The sequence below is a fragment of the Vombatus ursinus genome, unplaced genomic scaffold (assembly GCF_900497805.2).
Source record: "Vombatus ursinus unplaced genomic scaffold, bare-nosed wombat genome assembly UNPS02014789.1, whole genome shotgun sequence".
Lineage (NCBI taxonomy): Eukaryota > Metazoa > Chordata > Mammalia > Diprotodontia > Vombatidae > Vombatus > Vombatus ursinus.
Genome location: NW_020954567.1, coordinates 18990915 through 19009832, shown reverse-complemented (window position 1 = coordinate 19009832; position 18918 = coordinate 18990915). Strand labels below are relative to the sequence as shown.

The 18918-nt window shown below is 38.4% G+C and overlaps 1 protein-coding gene across 1 annotated transcript in view; it reads right to left on the bottom strand.

Annotated features, from left to right (window-relative positions):
* Positions 1-1403: 1403 nt before the first annotated feature.
* The window catches only part of AXDND1 (axonemal dynein light chain domain containing 1), a 104439-nt gene continuing 86924 nt past the window's right edge, over positions 1404-18918 (bottom strand). Inside the window, exons 19-25 of the mRNA XM_027868576.1 lie at positions 18268-18364; positions 13683-13793; positions 9142-9261; positions 8872-8982; positions 4481-4572; positions 3007-3215; positions 1404-1489 (exon numbers count right to left, since the gene is read on the bottom strand). Of these exons, the coding sequence (XP_027724377.1) occupies positions 1404-1489; positions 3007-3215; positions 4481-4572; positions 8872-8982; positions 9142-9261; positions 13683-13793; positions 18268-18364 (826 nt within the window). The remainder of the gene's footprint in view (positions 1490-3006; positions 3216-4480; positions 4573-8871; positions 8983-9141; positions 9262-13682; positions 13794-18267; positions 18365-18918) is intronic.

The window sequence follows — 18918 nt, the reverse complement described above, 5'->3', positions numbered from 1 at the left end:
ATGTATTCTGACATATTTACAACCATCATGTGATGAGGAGTCTTTGTATGTCATTTAGCAGTACAGTCATTTTTTTTAGCCCAAACTTGCATCTCTCCAAGGACATTAGCTAAGAAAACTCCAGGTCACTAGCAAATTCCATAAACCCAAGTTGTGAGGTGATGTTTGCCATACTTACTGATTTAAGTCTTCAACAGTGAAACAAATATATTGGATTGCTGGAGAGGGATAGAGAAGAATATCTATCATCTTATTTTGACAGAACTTTTACAAATAGATTGGTAGCATAGAGCAAGAAAAGGGAGAATAAAGCAAAGGTTGGAAATGCTAGCTCTCTCCTGGCTCATACATTGGTCTGCACTGGTTACCTTGCCTCCATGGGGGTGTTCATCTCCCCTTTTTTACCTCCCTTGTATACATTGCCTTCCTCCACTAAAATGTAATCTCTTTGGAAGTAGGGACCATTTCAGCATTTAGTTTGGTCCATAGTGTTTCATAAATGCTTTTTCTAATCTAATCTAGATTGAAATTTTCAGTCATGTGGACCAGAGAGAATGATGAATATTCTTCTCTATGTACAATTCACATTACTGACTAGGTGAACTTTTAGCACCATCATTTAAGTTGGAACAATGGAAAATAGGTTAGGAGCCGGAGAGCAAAGATCTGGTGGAGTCAAAGGACCTCAGAGGTAATAGGGTAGAATTCTTATCTGAACAGGAGAACTTTCTATGATACCCCCAGGAGATGATCGTCCAACTTCTGCTTGAAGATTTCTAGGGATGGCAGAGCTCATCAGTGATGAGAAATCTCATGGGACACCTCTAGATTTTTCTTCATATTGAGCATTTCTGGAATGCCCTATTTCTGACCTCTGTGTCAAAGTAATACAAAATTAACCCCTCTTCTACATGGCAACCAATCGAATACTTGAAGACAGTTTTCATGTCTTTATTCCTTTTCCCAGCCCCCCAGGTCTTCTTTCTAGGCTAACCATCTTTAGTTTCTCAAATTGACACCCAGGACTAAACAGGACAGAGTACAGGGAGACTATTGTCTCCTCTGTATGCAGCTTAAGATCTCATCCCACGTCACTTCTTGGAGGAGTTTAAAGTCACAGACCTCTACCAGGAGATAAAAGAAGGAATCAGCCAACTTTTGCACAGGTCTTGTTTAATTCGGGCTCTCCTTATACACCAAAGTATTGCACTAATTAATTGCAATAATCACTGTGACTTCAAAAAAAAAAAACATTCAAGCTGGCTTCCCTGGAAGCAACGTCAATGGAAGTGCTTGCCTTGAATTGTATCTTCAGCTCTATGGCTCTGGAATGGAGTTTATTCAATGAATGTAATAACTGGGAATGAGAGCGAATGAAACATCTTTGTAGAAGTTACTTATCACTAGTGTTTGGATTTGGAGTATGATTTGGCAGATTTACCGTGAGCCTGGTGGCCCTTGCCTTTACTCTCTGAATCATCCTTACGCTCTGTGGGGAGGGGAAAAACATAATGTTTCAAACATGATAATAATACTAACTACTCTGTTATATAGTACATAAAATAACAACTCATTCTCAAAGAGCTAGTCCCTACTAAGGTGACAGCCCCATAACCTTCCCAGAAACATTTGCAAAGAGGAATCCTGATAACGAACGAGTGAGATATTATTTAGGAATAATGAATTTCTAATCGGGGAAACTTCAGGCAGTGTAATGAAATGAAGTGACAGATGTCAGGCAGGGTCGGAAAAATATTTGAGGGCATCTGAGCTGCTTCAGAAGAGGGTTGCTGTGCTTGGAAATCTGTTCCCTGACTTCAGCTCCTTTCGGCTGTCCCCTTCTGTCTCAGATTCATCTCTCCTTCCAGTTTGAATTGGTAGATTTTCTTTTAATCTGTCTATTGAAATTGTCAGATAGAAACTTCTGCTTTTACTTTATGACAGAGCTCACAATAGTGAGGGCTCAAGCTGGAGTAGAAGATAGATAGAAGAAGGGGTCATTTACTTGTATAATTAGCTTGTAATAGCCTAAATCTGAGTTTTAAACCAATCCTTGAAGAATAGCGCAAGACTGAGCAAAAGCAAATCCCATTACTCTAAGTAGAGAAATCTTTCCAGATTGAGCAATGGATCTTTTATAAAGTAAAAGCTGTGTTTTTCACTAAATCTGGGGATGGCCCCATTTAGACTATTCTCAGTTGGTACTGGATGACCTGTAACGTGAAGCAAAGATTAGACATATTCTATTTGACCCCAGGGAGCAGAACTAGGTGCCAGAGTTGGAAACTGCAAAGAAACAATTTGTAATTGCAATTAGCTATTGAAGGAAGGAGAAGGCTCCCTAGCAGAGGAAGACAGGGAGTCTTCAAGCAAAGGCTGGATGCCCACTTCTTGGGCTGAGAGGCCTTCAAGCCAGTAGGACCTTGTTTCAAGTTCTGCCTCTGACACACAGGGCTGTGTGACCGTGGGGAAATGACTTAACCTCTCAATGTTTTCTGCATTCTCTAATAGTAAAAGGTGCTAGCCTGCTTTAGCGGTGGGAGTTTCCTCACCTGGGAGATCTTTCTACTAATGACTTCACAAATCCAGCCCCAGAACCTCCTGTATGGTTGCTGTATGGCTTGATCTCTGAGATGTTGTGATTTTGTAATCTCAACAAAATGGGCAAACTTTCTTGATGCCTGACTTTTAAACAGGATTTCCAAGGCATTTGTTCTGACTTCCTAATACATACTACCAATACATAATATGGCAGAGTAGAAAGAGCTCAAGATTGTAGTCCTAATGTGACTAGATATGAGTAACCTCGGACAATATTTCCTTAGCTTTTCTGGGACCTCTGTTTCCTAAATTGCCAAATGATAGGATTGGCCTCCGGGAGTTCTATAGTTCCTTTTAGTTCTAAAATTCTGTGATTCTAAGTACAGACCAGGAAAGTGTCCTGAATGGTATTTAGCTTTTCTAAGACATTTATGGGTTGTTCTAAGCTTAGAACATGACCATCACCTTTGCTTCCAGAGGGTTCTGCCTTTTTGTCATCATCCTCATCCTCGTCCTCATCTTTGCTTAGTCCCCTAGTATAGGCAAGCCTTAAACGTTCCTGGGCTTTCTCCAGCTCTCTCTCTAGATCATGGTTTTTCATAAGTGCTTCATTCAGCCTCTCATTTGTTTCTTCATATTTCTCTTCTGCGAGCTGGACACGAACTTCCGTATTCCTGCCATAAGCAAGAGCAGGGATGGGGAGGGCAGGCAGGAAGACACTGAGATAGATATGTAGGGTTTAAAAGTCTCTTTGGTACAAGAACTTGTCAGTAGAAAGAAAGAATTTGTCAGGGTTATTTGTCTATGTGCTTCAAGGTTTCTAAATGGAATCTCACAGTAAGGATGTTTAGAATTCTAGTCGTCATAGAATAGAAAGGAGAAGATACAACTTTCAGTAACCTTTCATTAGAAATAGGGATGGAACCTGTGGTTTCATTCAAATTCCCAACTGAATTTTTGGGCATCAATTCAAATTCCCTCTACCAATGAAAGTCAGCACATTATCTCAAACATATTCTTAGAGAATTATACAGAATCCTGAGAATTTACATGAATTTCCTATCATCTCATAGCCAGTATGTGTCAGAGTCAGGACTTGAACTCAGGTCTTCCTGACTTTGAGGTTGGCTGTCCATCCACTATGCCACGTTGCCTCTCATTAACCCTTCACTAAAAATTCCTACCACTTCCACTCTTCTAAGTACCACCTCCACTAAGAGTTGGATTTATGGCTTCTTGTAATTCTTGTAATCCCTAATCCAAATCAAGTAACTTCCTCTTCCAAATTTACTTCCAAATTTTCATCTAAAAATAACCTCTTTTAGAGATGCCCTTCAAATTTGTCAAAAAGTATTTATTGCATGCCTACTAGACAGGGAGACAGGGAATATAGACTCTATATCATCTAAAATTTGTGCCTCCCCCAATGCTCTGCACATAATTGGTGTATAATAAATATTGGTTGAATTGAGTGATTTGATTTTGTTCTTCCTCCTTAAGTTCCACAGATTCTAGCAAACAATTTGTTTCCCAATAATTCTTATAATTTGTCTCTGAATTGGCCACAGGTCACTTTACTGGGTCCTTGGTCCTACCACGGATGCCAATTTAACCTCATTCATCCCTCGTAGGAGCAAAGGAGGTTTAAATAGGCCGGCATTTGGTAGCAATGGGGCTGCAGAGGCATGGGCAATCTCCTCCCCTTGTTACTGCAGCTGTGCCAAGGACCAGCCCCAAAGTGGGCAAACTGAAGCTATCCTCAATACTTTTCCATTGAATGAAAACAGAGGAATGCTTCAAGGTCACAAAAGAAGCCTCTAATTCAATTCCTTTCAACTTATACACTGTCTATAGCTTTCAGTCTTTGCTGTATGAAAACATTCCCAGACAGAAGTATGACTATCTTTGCTCTTTTCCCACGGTGGTTCCCGATACTTACAGGAGTTTCTCTTTCAAATGTTCAATTACTGCCAGGGATTCAAGTCTTTCCTTTTCATGGGAGGCGAATTTAGCAAGGGTATTCACTTCTTCCTGACAGAGGAGATGGCAGATATGAACAAGTGAAGGGTCTTGACAAGGAAAGCATCAGTTGACTGAGAAGCTCTAGGACAGTTATATTCATAACCTGGTATCCAGTTTTAGCTGGCGGGGATGAGCAACAGAGCACAGCTGCTGATTTGCCGAAGTATCTATTCTATCCAAACGCCAAATCACTCAAGTTTGGGATGATACCAGAGCTGAGCTGGATATGAGAACAGGATAATAAAGAAGAGTGGGATGAAGGGAAGAAAAGGCAAGAAATGAGGGGTTTTCTTTAACAGAATAGTTTGCACAGTATTGAAAATCGCAGAATCTTAGTGCTAGAAAAGACTTTTCCCCAATCAGCTGATTAATGTTTCAGATAAAAACAAATTTTGAAAAGAATATTGGAAATGGGTAGAAAGGGAAAAGAAAAGGAGTTAAGACCCTATATTTGATAAAAAGAGGGAAGCCCAAAGTTAAGGACACAATTAATAGCATTAAAAATAGTGGGGGAAATTTGCTGTTCAGTAGAGTCAGGAAACCTGGTTTTCCATTCTGGCTCTACCACTTGCTAGTTTTGTGACCATGGCAGCTAGGTGGCACCCTAGGCTCATAAAGCTCTGGGCCTGGAGTCAGGAGGACTTGAGGTCAAATCCAGCCTTAGACACTTACTTAGCTGTATGATCCTGGGCAAGTCACTTAACCTCTGTCTGCCTCAGTTTCCTCAACTATAGAATAATGGCACCTACATGCCAAGATGATTGTAAGGATCAAACGAGATAATCTTTGTAAAGCACTAAACACAGTGCACATAGCAGGTACTTTTTAAATACTTGCTCCCTTCCCCATGTGACAAGTCACTTTACCTACGAGGACAGACCCCATGGTATAGTAGAATAAATATTATATTTAGCATCTTACCAGCTGTGTGACTGTTACCAAACTTAGTTTGGAAACTAAGATGTGTTTTTATTATTGTTTGCAATCATCCCCAAGATAAAGAGAATAATATTAAATACTTCAGTGATAATACATACCCCAAATAACAACCCAGTGGAGACCACTCCATTATCACTTGCAAGACAAGGAGAATGGAGTATGTCCCTAGCTCCCAGGCTACCCCTTTGCAAGTTTCCCTTGAAAATTGTTTGTCTGCAAAATGGGAATAAATAACAATACCTTGTTCCCAGGGTTGTTGTGAGGATAAAATGAGACAATATTTGTAACATGCTTTGTAAGCCTTAAAGTTCTAGGTAAATGTTAGCTATTATTTTCATACCACCCTATCTGCTCCCTCGGCGATGTGGGTGACTGGTCTGCAAGTCACTCTCCCAACTTTCTCAGTGACTTTAGCACCTGACTCAGTCTTCTTCCTAACTTCATTCTTACTATCATCAGCCAATAAAAACTATTTATCAACATGCATTTAGTAAGTGTGTACTATGTGCCAGGCACAATAGTAAGTAATGGAGAGAAAAATACAAGCAAGCTACCCCAGCTCTCAAAGAGCTTACATTCTAACGTATCCCCAGAATTTAACACAATGTCTGGCACGTGGTAGGCATGTAATAAATGCTTATTGACTGACTGACAGACTGACTAATAGGGGAAGATAATAAGAAAAGAAAAGCTTGAACGGGGTTTGTATAGTGCCTTGGTTTGATGCCCAAGGAAAATGAGAATTACTCCTTAGTTCTAAGCCTCCTACTCCTTCACCATTCGTTATTCATTCATATATTCAATTCTTTAATAAAATTTACTGTGTGCCTACTTTACACAAAGCAATGCCCATTCACTTAGATGGTAACAAGTATAGACTGAGTAGTGCTTATGTCCAAAAGGTCCCACAAATTCTAGAATTATGAATTTTGTCAGTTAGGACTTTTACTGTTTTGTGCTGGTAAGGACATCTAAATTACACCATATAATTTTAATCACCAGGCATTGTTGCTATTTTCCTAATCTTATTCCCAATAAGAATTTGGCCCTGGGAAGTCCCACATCTACTGTGGCAGTCATGTTCTCCACCTGAATCCAGAGGGGAGCTCTGAGGAAATACCAGATTCTCTGTGGTTCACTGAGAATGGTTGACTTTCTGTCTTCCAGCATCCCCTCTCTCTGAGTGGTCATTCCTGAATCAGTCGAAGGGGTGTGGTTGGTGTGGATTTCTATAATTAGGATGACTCTGAGCCCCTGCCATACTAGGAAACACCACCTCTTCTCTGCATATGCTGTATTAAACTGAGCCCGAGACATGAAAGCATACTAGAATTAATAGCATCTGCCTTACAATCCATAAGACAAACATGAATACAGTACATGATGTTTTGACTCAAGAGGCAAAAAAATCAACAAAAATAATAAAATCAGAAATGCATTTCAACAGCTTCTGTACTCCTGAACATACAGAGTAGCTGGTCCTAGATTTCCTACAACTTATCTAGCATACTCCAAATTGAGGGGTTTTAGGAAAGGTTGCACCCAGGTATTTTTAACAACATAGGTTGCTCTCTCTCTCTAGAGCAGGCAAAGGGGTTCATGCAATAACATAGTATTTCCAAATGTTGATCCACCCATGGCCTCCATGAGGGTCAGGTCATGATCAGGTTTAAGGGGGAAGAAGGATGGAGGGGAGCACAGGTACCGATTCCCAATGCCAGAATTTTTCTGTCTACAGTCAACCTCTAGTTCTGTTTCAAACTTATTGGTTTGTTGTCTGGGATGTGCAGGACTCTGATTGCTCCTCCTGGTTTATTCATTGTTGGTGGAGTGCTGGATATAGTGAAGGACAGGCCAACTTCACAGTGAGACTTTATTTATCTATTCCGTTCACCATCTGGCCTTCTTTGTTCCTCTGTGTTTTTGAACTCCCCTGTCTACAGATCCACCCTTAAAGATAGTACCATGTCATCTCTACCCCAACTACCTCGTGTCTTTTCATCTCAGCTTTATGAGTGTGGTTCACAGATCATCAGGTAGGGAGGGATATATAATCCCTGTTATATAACTGACTGTTAATATTGGATAGAATCAACTAAACTCATGTCTTCTCCCTCTGTATCTAGAGATTGGAAGGATACATTAATGCCTGTTGACCCTGAGAAGTCGGTGATGGAAAAAAACAAAGAGAGAAATACCAAGAACTAGATTTCACACAACCTAGTAACTAAGGAATGAAGCTCAGATTTAAAGATGAAAAGTCTAAACCAATTAAGTGAGGGTGACTCCTAAGTTTGGGAAGGAAGAAAATGTCATAGGGGCGCTTTGAAGAGAAGAAAAGATTAAATAAGATAACATGTAAAGTGCTTTATAAATGCTGGTGAGGAGTAGTAGTTGTAGTAGTTAGTAGTACTAGCAGTAAAACACATCATATAAGGCCCTAGAACTTTGAAAGGGGCTCAAAATTTTAATAAGAATAGCTAGCTTTTATATAGTATTTATTAAGTGCCAGGCACTGTGCTAAACACTTTACAAATATTATTTCATTTGATCCTCACAACAACCCTGGGAGATAGGTGCTATTATTATTCTCATTTTGCAGAGGAGGAAACTGAGGCAGACAGAGGTTAAGTGACTTGTTCAGGGACGTGCAGCTGGTGTCTGAGGCTAGATTTGAACTTGGGTCTTTCTGACTCCAGGCACAGTGCTCCATCCACTGTACCACCTAACTCCCCAGAAAGGGAGTTATGAGAGGGGAAAGAAATGAGGTGAAGAAAAGGGAGAGATGAGAGATAAGACCTTCTGTCAGGTAAAAGATGACAGGGGGAAAAAATCTTCCATTTCTCACTGGTCAGGCTCACAACTTGCCAGAGACCTGAGGGAAGATGACTTCCCTCAGGATCAAGAAATACACATACTATGTATAGATAAGCCATAGACAAGATAAATTGGAAGGGCAGCTAGGTGGTGCAGTGGATAGTGCACCGACCCTGAAGTCAGGAGGACCTGAGTTCAAATCTGGCCTCAGACCAAATACTTGACATTTGCTAGCTGTGTGTCCCTGGGCAAGTCACTTACCACCAATTGCCTAAAAAAAAAAAAAAATAAGAGCTACATACAAATATTATGGTGGGAATTTCCTGCAATATTACAGCTGGGTTTAGTGTAAGGCATTTGTGATGGGATTGCAAAATTACAATGAGGGCAGTGCCTATGGTCAGTCTAGCATTCAATAGAATTAAATGAGAAGATATTTGTGAAGTGTTTGGCACAGTGTCTGGCATATAGTAGGTACTTAATAAATGCTTATTCTTATCCCATCCCGATCCCAATATTATTGAGTTAAATGGATGTAACCTAGACATTTACCTCTGTAGGTGACAGTTGTTCTAGTTCTAGAGGTCTGGAATGGATGTTTTGATCTGTTCCAAGATATCGAATAAGAATTGTCTTTGGAGTTGGAGAAACCTCAGCCTCCTCCTGAAAGGAGATGTAAAGTGGATCACTGAGAGCATTACTGCAAGTTTTCAGGCCCATCCCATTTCCATGATCTCTTGTCACCCTTTCCCTGAACATTCTCCCCATCATCTTCCTCAAGGGATAGCCCCTCAGAATCTCAGTTTCCCTCAGTTGCCTTACTTCTGAGCCTTCTTTTGGAGACTCCTCTGTCTCAAGTATCTTTTCCAGCTGTTTGTCTGCCATCTGTCCAAAAGTCTTCTCCCATCCACTCATGTTGTAGTTCTTGTCGTCCACGTCTAGCTGCCAAGTAAAGCAAAGCAATGGATGTAATTATGGATTTGGAGCATTCGGTGCAGCTGGTTATATTCGTAACATATCACATTAATATAAGCAGTGTGGTATAATAGAAAGGAATTTGGCTCCAGAGTGTTCCCAGGAGAGAGAGGGATTCAAATCCTCTGGTACTGTGTTAGTTAGACACTTCCTAGCTGTATGACCATGGGCCAAGACATTTAATCCCTCGGCCTGTGTTGTTTCTTCTGTAAAGTGGGAATAATAATCATGCCTGCCTCATAAGGCTGTTTTGAGGATCAAATGAGAAAACATATGTAAAGCACTTTACAAGGACCTTAAAGTACTATATAAATGCTAGCCATTCTTATTCTTATTCTTAATGATTATACACAATCATTTGTAACAATGGGCAAATTATTTATCTTCTCTGAACCTCAGCTTACATATGTGTAAAATGGGGATAATAAAACATCCTGTAGCTACCTCACAGAGCTGTTGTGAAGATCAAATGAAATAATGTATATAAAAGTGCTTCACAAACTTTAAAGTGCTCTGTAAATGTCATCTATTATTAGCATGATGAATAAAAATAACAAGTGATGTTTGAAATAACTCATAGGAATGTTTGAGTAGGACCATATTTCTACCCCTGAGACTATGTGCTGGCCATTCATTCAGTCAGGGTTTGGGGCAAAGAGACTTTTGGGAGGAAGATGGAATTTTAATGAAGATCCCTGCTCTAGTTAAGACACACATGGTAAGATTCAAGGGTAGCTGGAGACTACCATGGCAGGATGCAAAGAACCAGGGGTGCCAAAATAGCCTTGGGGCTCTTTGGGGCAAAGAGAGAAAATACCTGAGATGCCAGGAAATGCTGGAGATCAACTGGGATTCCTTGAAGTGGAGGTGGCTTTGACAGAAATAGGGAGGTTTAGAAAAGGGATGGATTTTAGGGGGAAATATGTTAATTTCTGTTTTGGAAATATTGAGTTGAGATATCTCTGGGACATCCAGTTTGAGATCCAGTTTGATGATGAGGGGTTAAAGTTTATGAGAGGCAATGGAGCTGAGTACATAGATCTGTGAGTCTTCTGCCCAGCGATATTATTTAAACCAACAGGAGCTGGTGAGGTCTTTGAGAGAGTGAGTAGAGAGAGAAGAAAGCCCAGGACAGAGCCCAGTTAGGGGTTGTGATAAAGATGATGAGTATTGGTAAAGAGCAGGAGGAGGTATATAGCAAATTTTTGAAAAGTATATAATAAATTCAATAAGTTACTTTCAGAGCTGTCTTGTTTGTCTATGTTTCTTTCTGGAATTTCTTCTGTTCCCTTCAGTGCATTTAAAAAAAAAATGTTTTAATGTCCCTCTTTAGTTTCTTTTACTTTTTTTCTGCTTCTAAATTTCAGCAACACTATTGCTAGCTACCCCAACCAATTACTCCCCTGCCCCTAATAAAAAAGGAAAATACAATTCTTGTAACGAATAAAAATAGTCAAGCAAAACAAATCCACACATTTGCCATGTCCAAAAATGTAAATTTCATTCTGCCCCTTGGCACCATCACTTCTTTGTCAAAAGGGGGTAATATGATTTATGATTGGTCTTTTGGAGTCATGATTGATCAGTGTTCTCAAGTCTTTCAAAGTTTTTTTTGTCTTTATGATGTTATTATATACATATATATATATATATATATGTTGGTCTCTTGAGTCTAGAAACTTCACTCTGCCCCAGTTCATACAAGTCTTCCTAGATTTCTCTGAAAGTGCCCCTTTTCATCATGATTTCTTACAGCACAACAATATTCCATTGCATACATATGCCATACTTTATCCAGCCATTTCTTAATTGTTGGGTCCCACCTTCTAGAAGAACCCTTTCCCAGCCCTCTTCAGTTTTAGTGCCTTTCCTCTCAGATTATCATGAATTTAGCTTTTTATATATCTTATTTGTACCTAGATGTTTGCATGGTGTCTTCCTCATGGGACTGTGAGCTCCTTGAGAGCACGGATTGTTTTTGCTTGGTTTTGCCTGCCTTCGTGTCCTCGGTGCTTAGCACAGTACCTGGCACGGAAGAGGCACCTAATAAATGTTTGCTAACTTGACTGTTTCCAGTTCTGTTGCAATTTTTTTTAAAAGCTGATATAACTACTGTTGTACCTATGGATCTTTTTCCTCTCTCTAATGTCTTTGAGTTGCATGCCTTGTAATGATATAGCTTGATCAAAGAATACTTGCAGTTTAGGGACTTTGGGGATATAGTTACAAACAGCTTTATGGAATGACAAATGTAGCTATACCTACAATGTACCAGTGTACCTCTTCTCCTGTCCCTCCAACAACTGTCATTTTTCTTTTTTGTTATCTTTGCCAATCTGACATATGGGGGGGTAAAACAAAACTTATATTTCTTTAGTTATTAGTTTTGTATGGCTATCAATTGGTAGGCTTTTGAGGATTACCTCCTAAAATCCTTCGACCATTTCTTGATTTGTGAATAGCTGCCATTCTTATATATATGAATCAGTTTCTTACAAATTTTGAATAGCAAACCTTTATCAGAGAAACTTGCTGCAAAGACTTTTCCCACTTAATTGTTTTCCTTCAAATTTTCAAAAATAATATTTTATTTTCCCCAATTACATATAAAGATAATTTTAAATATTCTTTTTAAAAATTTTTCATCTCCAAATTCTATCCTTTCTTCCCTCTCTCTACCTTCCTTGAGATAATAAGCAATTTGATATAGGTTATACATGTGCAATCATGTAAAACATATTTCCATGTTAGTCATTTTGTGGAAGAAAGCTTAACCCCAAAAAATAAAAGAAAGAAGGAATGAAAGTGAAAAATAATATCCTTCGGTCTGTATTCAGACACAATCAGTTCTTTCTCTGGAAGTAGGTAACATTTTTCATCATAAGTCTTTTGGGATTGTCTTGGATCATTGTACTGCTGAGAATAGTTAAGTCATCCACAGTTGTTCATCATACAGTATGACTGTTTCTGTGTATGATGTTCTCCTGATTCTGCTCACTTCATTCTGCATCAGTTCATATAAATCTTTCCAGGTTTTTCTGAGAGCACTTGCTCGTCATTTCTCACAGCACAATAATAATATTCCATCACAATCATATACCACAGCTTGTTCAGCCATTCCTCAATTGATGGATATCTCCTCAATTTCTAATTCTTTGCCACCACAAAAAGTGCCACTATAAATATTTTTGTTAATGTAGGTCCTTTCTCCCTTTTTCATTTTTATCTCTTTGGTATACAGACCTAGTAGTGGTATTGCTGGGTCAATAGTTTTATAGCTCTTCGGGCATAGTTCCAAATTGCTCTCTAGAAGGGGTGGACCAGTTTACAACTCTACCAATAGTGCATTAGTATCCCAGTTTTCCCACATCTTCTCCAATATTTATCATTATCCTTTTCTGTCATATTAGCCACTCTGATAGGTGGCTACCTCAGAGTCATTTTAACTTATATTTCTCTTATCAATAGTGATTTAGAGCATTTTATATTACTATAGATACCTTCAATTTCTCCTTCTGAAAACTGCTTATATCGTTTGACCATTTGTTAATAGGGGAATTACTTGTATTCATATAAGTTTGACTTTGTTCTCTGTATTTTTGAGAAATGAGGCCTTTATCAGACATACTTGCTGTAAAACAAAAATTCCCTCAGTTTTCTGCTTTCTTCTAATTTTGGTTGCATTGGTTTTGTTTTTGTTTTAATTTAATATAATCAAAGTTATCCATTTTACATTTCATAAAGATATTTCTTGTTTGGCCCTAAATTCTTCCCTTCTCCACAGACCTGACAGATAAACCATTCCACGCTCCCCTAATTTGTGTAAATCATGTACCCATTTTGAACTTATCTTGGCATATGGCATGAGATGTTGGTCTATATCTAGTTTCTACCACACTGTTTTTCAGTTTTCCCTGCTGTTTTGCCAAATAGTGAGTTTTTGTCCCCAAAGCTTGATCTTTGGGTTTATCAAACACTAAATTACTATGGTCATTTACTATAATGTATAGAGTGTTGTTATTATTGTTGAGTCATCTCAGTCATGTCTGACTCTTCCTAACCACATTTGGAGTTTTCTTGGCAAAGATACTGGAGTGGTTTGCCATTTCCTTCTCTAGCTCATTTCACAGATGTGAAACTGAGGCAAACAGAGTTAAGTTTGCCCAGGATCACACAGCTAGTAAGTGTCTGAGGGTTGTTGTGAGAATCAAATGAGATAATATTTGTAAAGCACTTAGCACAGTACATGGCAAATAGTAGATATTTAATAAATTGTTGTTCTCCTTGCCGCACCTTGCATCTTCCTGATTATCAATTCAGCCTTCTTTCTATTATGTCATATTTGCCCAAAGCAAAAATAGTAACAAACACTTATTTCTAACAAATACCTCATACTCATTCAGGTTTTTTGTATCTTCACTTGTCAACAAAGAGACTTTTCTTCCTTTCATCTCAGAAAGGAGTAGATTACACGTAGTAACCCAATTGATGCATTCTTTCTAGGAGGAAATAATTGATTGGAATATATAATTTATTAAGTAGGAAAAGTAAACATCTCATTCATTCATTCATTCAATTGTTCACTTATTCAACAAATATTTACTAGACATTTCCTATTTTAGGAAAAATTGCATTTCAGTTCCACAGATAATTAGAAAAAAATTTTGTCTTAAAAATTTAGAACTCCTTCTTAGATTGTTCATATACAAGAAGACAGATGATATACAGCTGTAGTCACCCATGGATGGCAGCAGCTTCAAGAAGTATGATCTGGTCCTGGACCTCATAGTCCTGTTCAACCATAATACATTATTATGAACTTAAAATACATGAATGTCTCAACATTCAAATAAAAAAGGACTAGATATGAAACCATAAGCCATTATATACAACATCTTTTTTTTTCCTTTTAAATGTATATGAAATTTAACATGATAGTATTAGCACTGTCTGGCTTGTCTGAGAGACTGTCCTTTTGCCATCAGAGGAATGAATGCCCCACGCCAGCACAGCCCATCCCAATTTTCTAAGCTAACTTAGCTTGGCCTGTAGCAAAAGTAAGTGACAGAATATTAAATATGACTCCTAAATAATCAAGAAGATCATTGTCTGTTCCCACTGCCCCTGGGATTTGAGTCAGAATGAATCCTGCAGCCTGAAATACCAGCAGTATATATGGGGCACTTCCTGCTTCATCACAAACTAAGAAGTCACCCTATATAGTCCTTGAAGCTGTTTTCCCAGCCCTTGAACCATCTCAAGCAGGTACTCTAGGGGTATGAGGGAGGTGGCCTTCCTGCTAATATTAGTGTTACTGTCAGGGTATCCCCAACCTATAACACAAATATACCCTAATGGAAAGGAAATGGCCTCAGAAATGTGATCCCTGGTGCTTAGCAAGACTGAACCTAGAACACTTGACTAATCACTGTTCCTACTGGTATTACACGACAGGACCAATAGAAACCTGAACAGAGAACAGGTGAAGAGACACCAAATTACTAAGGGGAAGCCATAGAGGAGATGCCCTAGTAAGCTTCCCTTTCTAAATGGGATAGTCTTTATCAAGGCGCAAGAAATCACATAGAGGTCAAAATGCTCCTGGGACATGTTGCTTCTCTGGCAGTAAAGTACCACCCCATTTCTACCCTTTTGTGCCCATCCACGGGATAATAGGGTTAGTTTAGAGATCAGCACAGGGCCTAGCTCCCGATGTCATTTACCTTTGGGCCTTTCCCACTTCCAATCAAGTTGGCTGGATTCACCTGGGAGACCAGATCATTGAAAGTTCCATCACAACTGCAATCTATTTAAAACTTTGAGTCTGATTTATTCTATAAGCTTCTGCCGGTCTTGGTACTCCCTTGATTGATGGCTGGGAATTGTCATCTTCTTTTTCCCCTATTCTCTTTCCCTGAATTTTCAGGGAGTCCCTGATCTTCTGCTAACACACTTCTCCTTATTCTTTAACTTTGCTTTTCTACTCGTATTTCCTGGCACCAAATGAAACAAGTTTTCTCCTGAAGACTACATCCCTTGCCAATCAGTCCACAAGCACTTATTAAGTGTCCACCATGTATCAGGCACTGTGCTAAGTATGGAGGACAACGGCAAAAACAGTCACTGCTCTCATGGAGCTGACATTCTAATGGGAAGACAACATGCAGTACATAAAGTACATACACGGTAAGTATTGAATAGATTGGTGGGGATCTGACAGGGTAAAATCATTAGCAGGTAGAAGGAAAGAGAAAGGCCTCCTAAAAGTAGGATTTGAGCTAAGTCATAAAAAAAAAAGCCAAGCAAACTAAGATGCAGAAATGAGGAGTGAGAGCATTCCAGGCATAGGTAACAGCCAAGGCAAAGGTGCAGAGATGGGAAAAGGAGGGCCATGTTCAAGAAACAGGAAGGAGGCCAATGAAGCTGAATCCTAGAATATATAAAAGAGGAGTAAGGTGTAAGAAGACCGGAAAGATAAGAAGGGGCTGGATTGCAAAGAGTTTCAAATGCCAAACAAGGGACTTTGTCTTGGATTCATGAGTTAACACGAAACCACTGAAAACCTTTTGAATGCTGGCTGCTCCTTCTCTTGAGATTCCAGACTCATTATATCAGAAGGACGGTTGGGCATTCCCCCTATTGCCATGTATAGAACCCTTGCTCTGCCACCATCATCAACAATCTAGTGTTTGCTTCTTGAGATGGGCACTTTCATTATAGGAGGCAACCTTGTGAATTTAAGAGATTGGGAGTGCCAGAGGATTACTAATCTGTTTTTCTTTTTTATGGCCTAAGAGCCATTAATTTTTTATTATTTGGGGATCAAGGTCATTCCTCCTGCAATTTTTGGTTAACTTCTACTAATATTAACCTCATCTCACCAATGACTCCTAGAATAAGAGTGTTAAGTGTACAAGATAGCAATATGTAAAAGAATTTTTTCTCTGTCGCTGTGATGTAATTTTGTCTATAAGAGGCCTTGTTAAAATCCTAATGGTCATTCAGGTTTTACTTTATTAATCTTAAATGTTTAGGTTTATTTTTTGTCTGCGATCTGAAGCTATGATTAAGCATAATAAAACCTAGGTTTTTATCTTTAATTTCTAGGTTGTGGTAGATAAATTTTCAGCAGGAGCTACCAAATGAACTCAGAAAGGAAATATTTCTCTCAAAACACTCAAAAATGACTATTCCACAAGGCAATTACCCCAATTTTCCTTATATGGATCCAAATTCTGCTTCTCTGTAGCTTCTACCCATTGGTCCTATTTAGTTCTACCTCTTGGGGCAAAGCTGAACAAATCTAATACATCTTCTACCTGAAAGTCCTTCAAAAACTTGAAGATGGCAATTAGCACAATGTCTGACACATAGGAAGTGCTTAACAAATTCTTGGTGATTTATTGACACCATGAAGATGCATTGTAATAAAGTTGGACATGACACTCTAATAGATGTAACACTGGTTTTTAATTTGTTTTTCATGAAAGAAATAGGTACTAGAACACAATTTACCATGAGCAGAGATGAAGCTATATAGGAATATTTAGGAGGTGTTACTTTATCTAGGTACAAAGTATGTGCTCAGTAAATTCCTTTACCTTTCTTTAAAATCTGTGAACCTTATCATCTATTCTCCACCTAGATAACCATCAACTTCTGGCCTCGTGAGTATACAGAGTATATTGCTAATCTATTTGAGCTACTTTGGTGCCCACAATTATCTTCTCTTAATATAAAATTATACCATTAGAAATTCATTCCTTTAGACAAAAGATTCTTATTAAATACAGATTAATCTAAAAGGAATAACACATTGAGTCATTGTCACTCACTTCTTATGAATTACCAGGTCCTTTCCAACTGACAGCTAGCTGAGAGCAGCTTCAAGGAGGAATGAAACATAAAAGGTACTTTTGACATAAGGGAAGAATGGTAATAGAGTTTTTAAAGCTGGGGTTGTGCCCAGGGAAAGCATGAATGGGTAGGATGTCATAGCCTAGAAAAGTATGTCACCAAAGGTACCTGAATGAGAGAGAGAAAAGTTCAGGAGGGAGACAGAAAAGTATAGAAGGCTGAGTTTTCATACTCCAGTTTTTTCTGAGGATCAAATGAGTTAAAATGAAAGCATGTTTCTAATAATAATGATAATAATTAGCATTTACATAGTGCTTCAGGGCTTGCAAAGCACTCTACAAATATTATCTCATTTTATCTTCATAATAACTCTGGTAGGTAGGTGCTATAATTATCCCCATTTTACAGATGAGGAAAATGAGGAAGAAAGAGATTAAATGACTTCATTTCCCACCCAGCTAATCTCCTGGATTTCATGATCTCCAGAAACTCATCATTCTACAAGATGAAATCAATTATTCTTATATTCAAACTTCCTCAGTAATCCCTGCCCCTGGAACTTTTGCTTCCTTCTCTTTAGAAAGAATAAGGGTGGGTGGACATCTGAACTCTGTTTGAGGAGACTCCAGCCTACACACACACACTTTTCACCTTCTTTTCATGAATTGTCTTCCCCTATTGGTTTGTGAACTCCTTGAGGGCAGGGGCAGGGACAGAGTTATTATACAGGCAGAATTTTACCCATGTCATTCTGACTCCAAATCCAGTGCTCTGTCCACTACACCATTTAGTGATCTCTTTTCTCTTTCAGAGAAAAAAACAATGTGAAAAAAAACAATGTTTTGATAACCTGAATGGGAAGAACCAGGAATAATTTGGAAAGCTGCATGGCATCACGATACTTTGTCCTAAAATCACCTAGAATTTTAGAATTTAGCCTTTGGGATTTAGCAGAGTTTTGGGGATTGAGTTTGTTTTATTGGACAGAAACTTTGGAGTCCTTGCTGGACTCTAAGCTTCCCAAATGAATTATTCCTAGGCTAATTCTGTTACTATACTCCAGAATAAAATGAGTAAGAATTGCTTTATTAATGCATATTTTGAAAGGAAGATTACCTTAATCTTTGTCAGATCCTCAATATCCTTATCAGCATTTTGACTGAAGACACTTGTTTTCTTCATAGCCATTGTTGCCACCGTGCTTTTGCAACAACTGAGAAAACAGAATATTCTTGAAGTGTGAGCATTATTGGAACATTTTAGTGGTTTAAATTTCAAAGAAAAGAGAGTTTACTGTAGCAATCAACAATTTTTTAATACTGATCTAGCAAAGAAAAAAATTAATACTGACCCTCCAGGGTACTAATTTGTGTATCTTGTCTACCACTTGGTATTGGTATATGTATGTATGTGTGTATATACATACATATGTGTATAAATATATGTTTATATGTATATGACAAGAGAGAGAGGTAGAGATTGAGAAAGATGGAGACTGAGAAAGAGCCTAAATCCTAATGGTTGAGAACTCAACTTCCTGAATTTGAGTCATTACTATTATTATTAGGTTTTATTAGATATTCACCATTTAGTGAACCCTCATTTCAGGAACTAGTTCCTCAAGTTGGGTGAGATGTCATAGATTATATGATTTGTTAAATTGCACATTATATACATAAATTATACATTAAAAAGGATACCCAGACCATTATTTTTTTGGTTGACTAAAGTAAAAGTGTTAGTTATGTTGTGAAAGAAATATCTCAT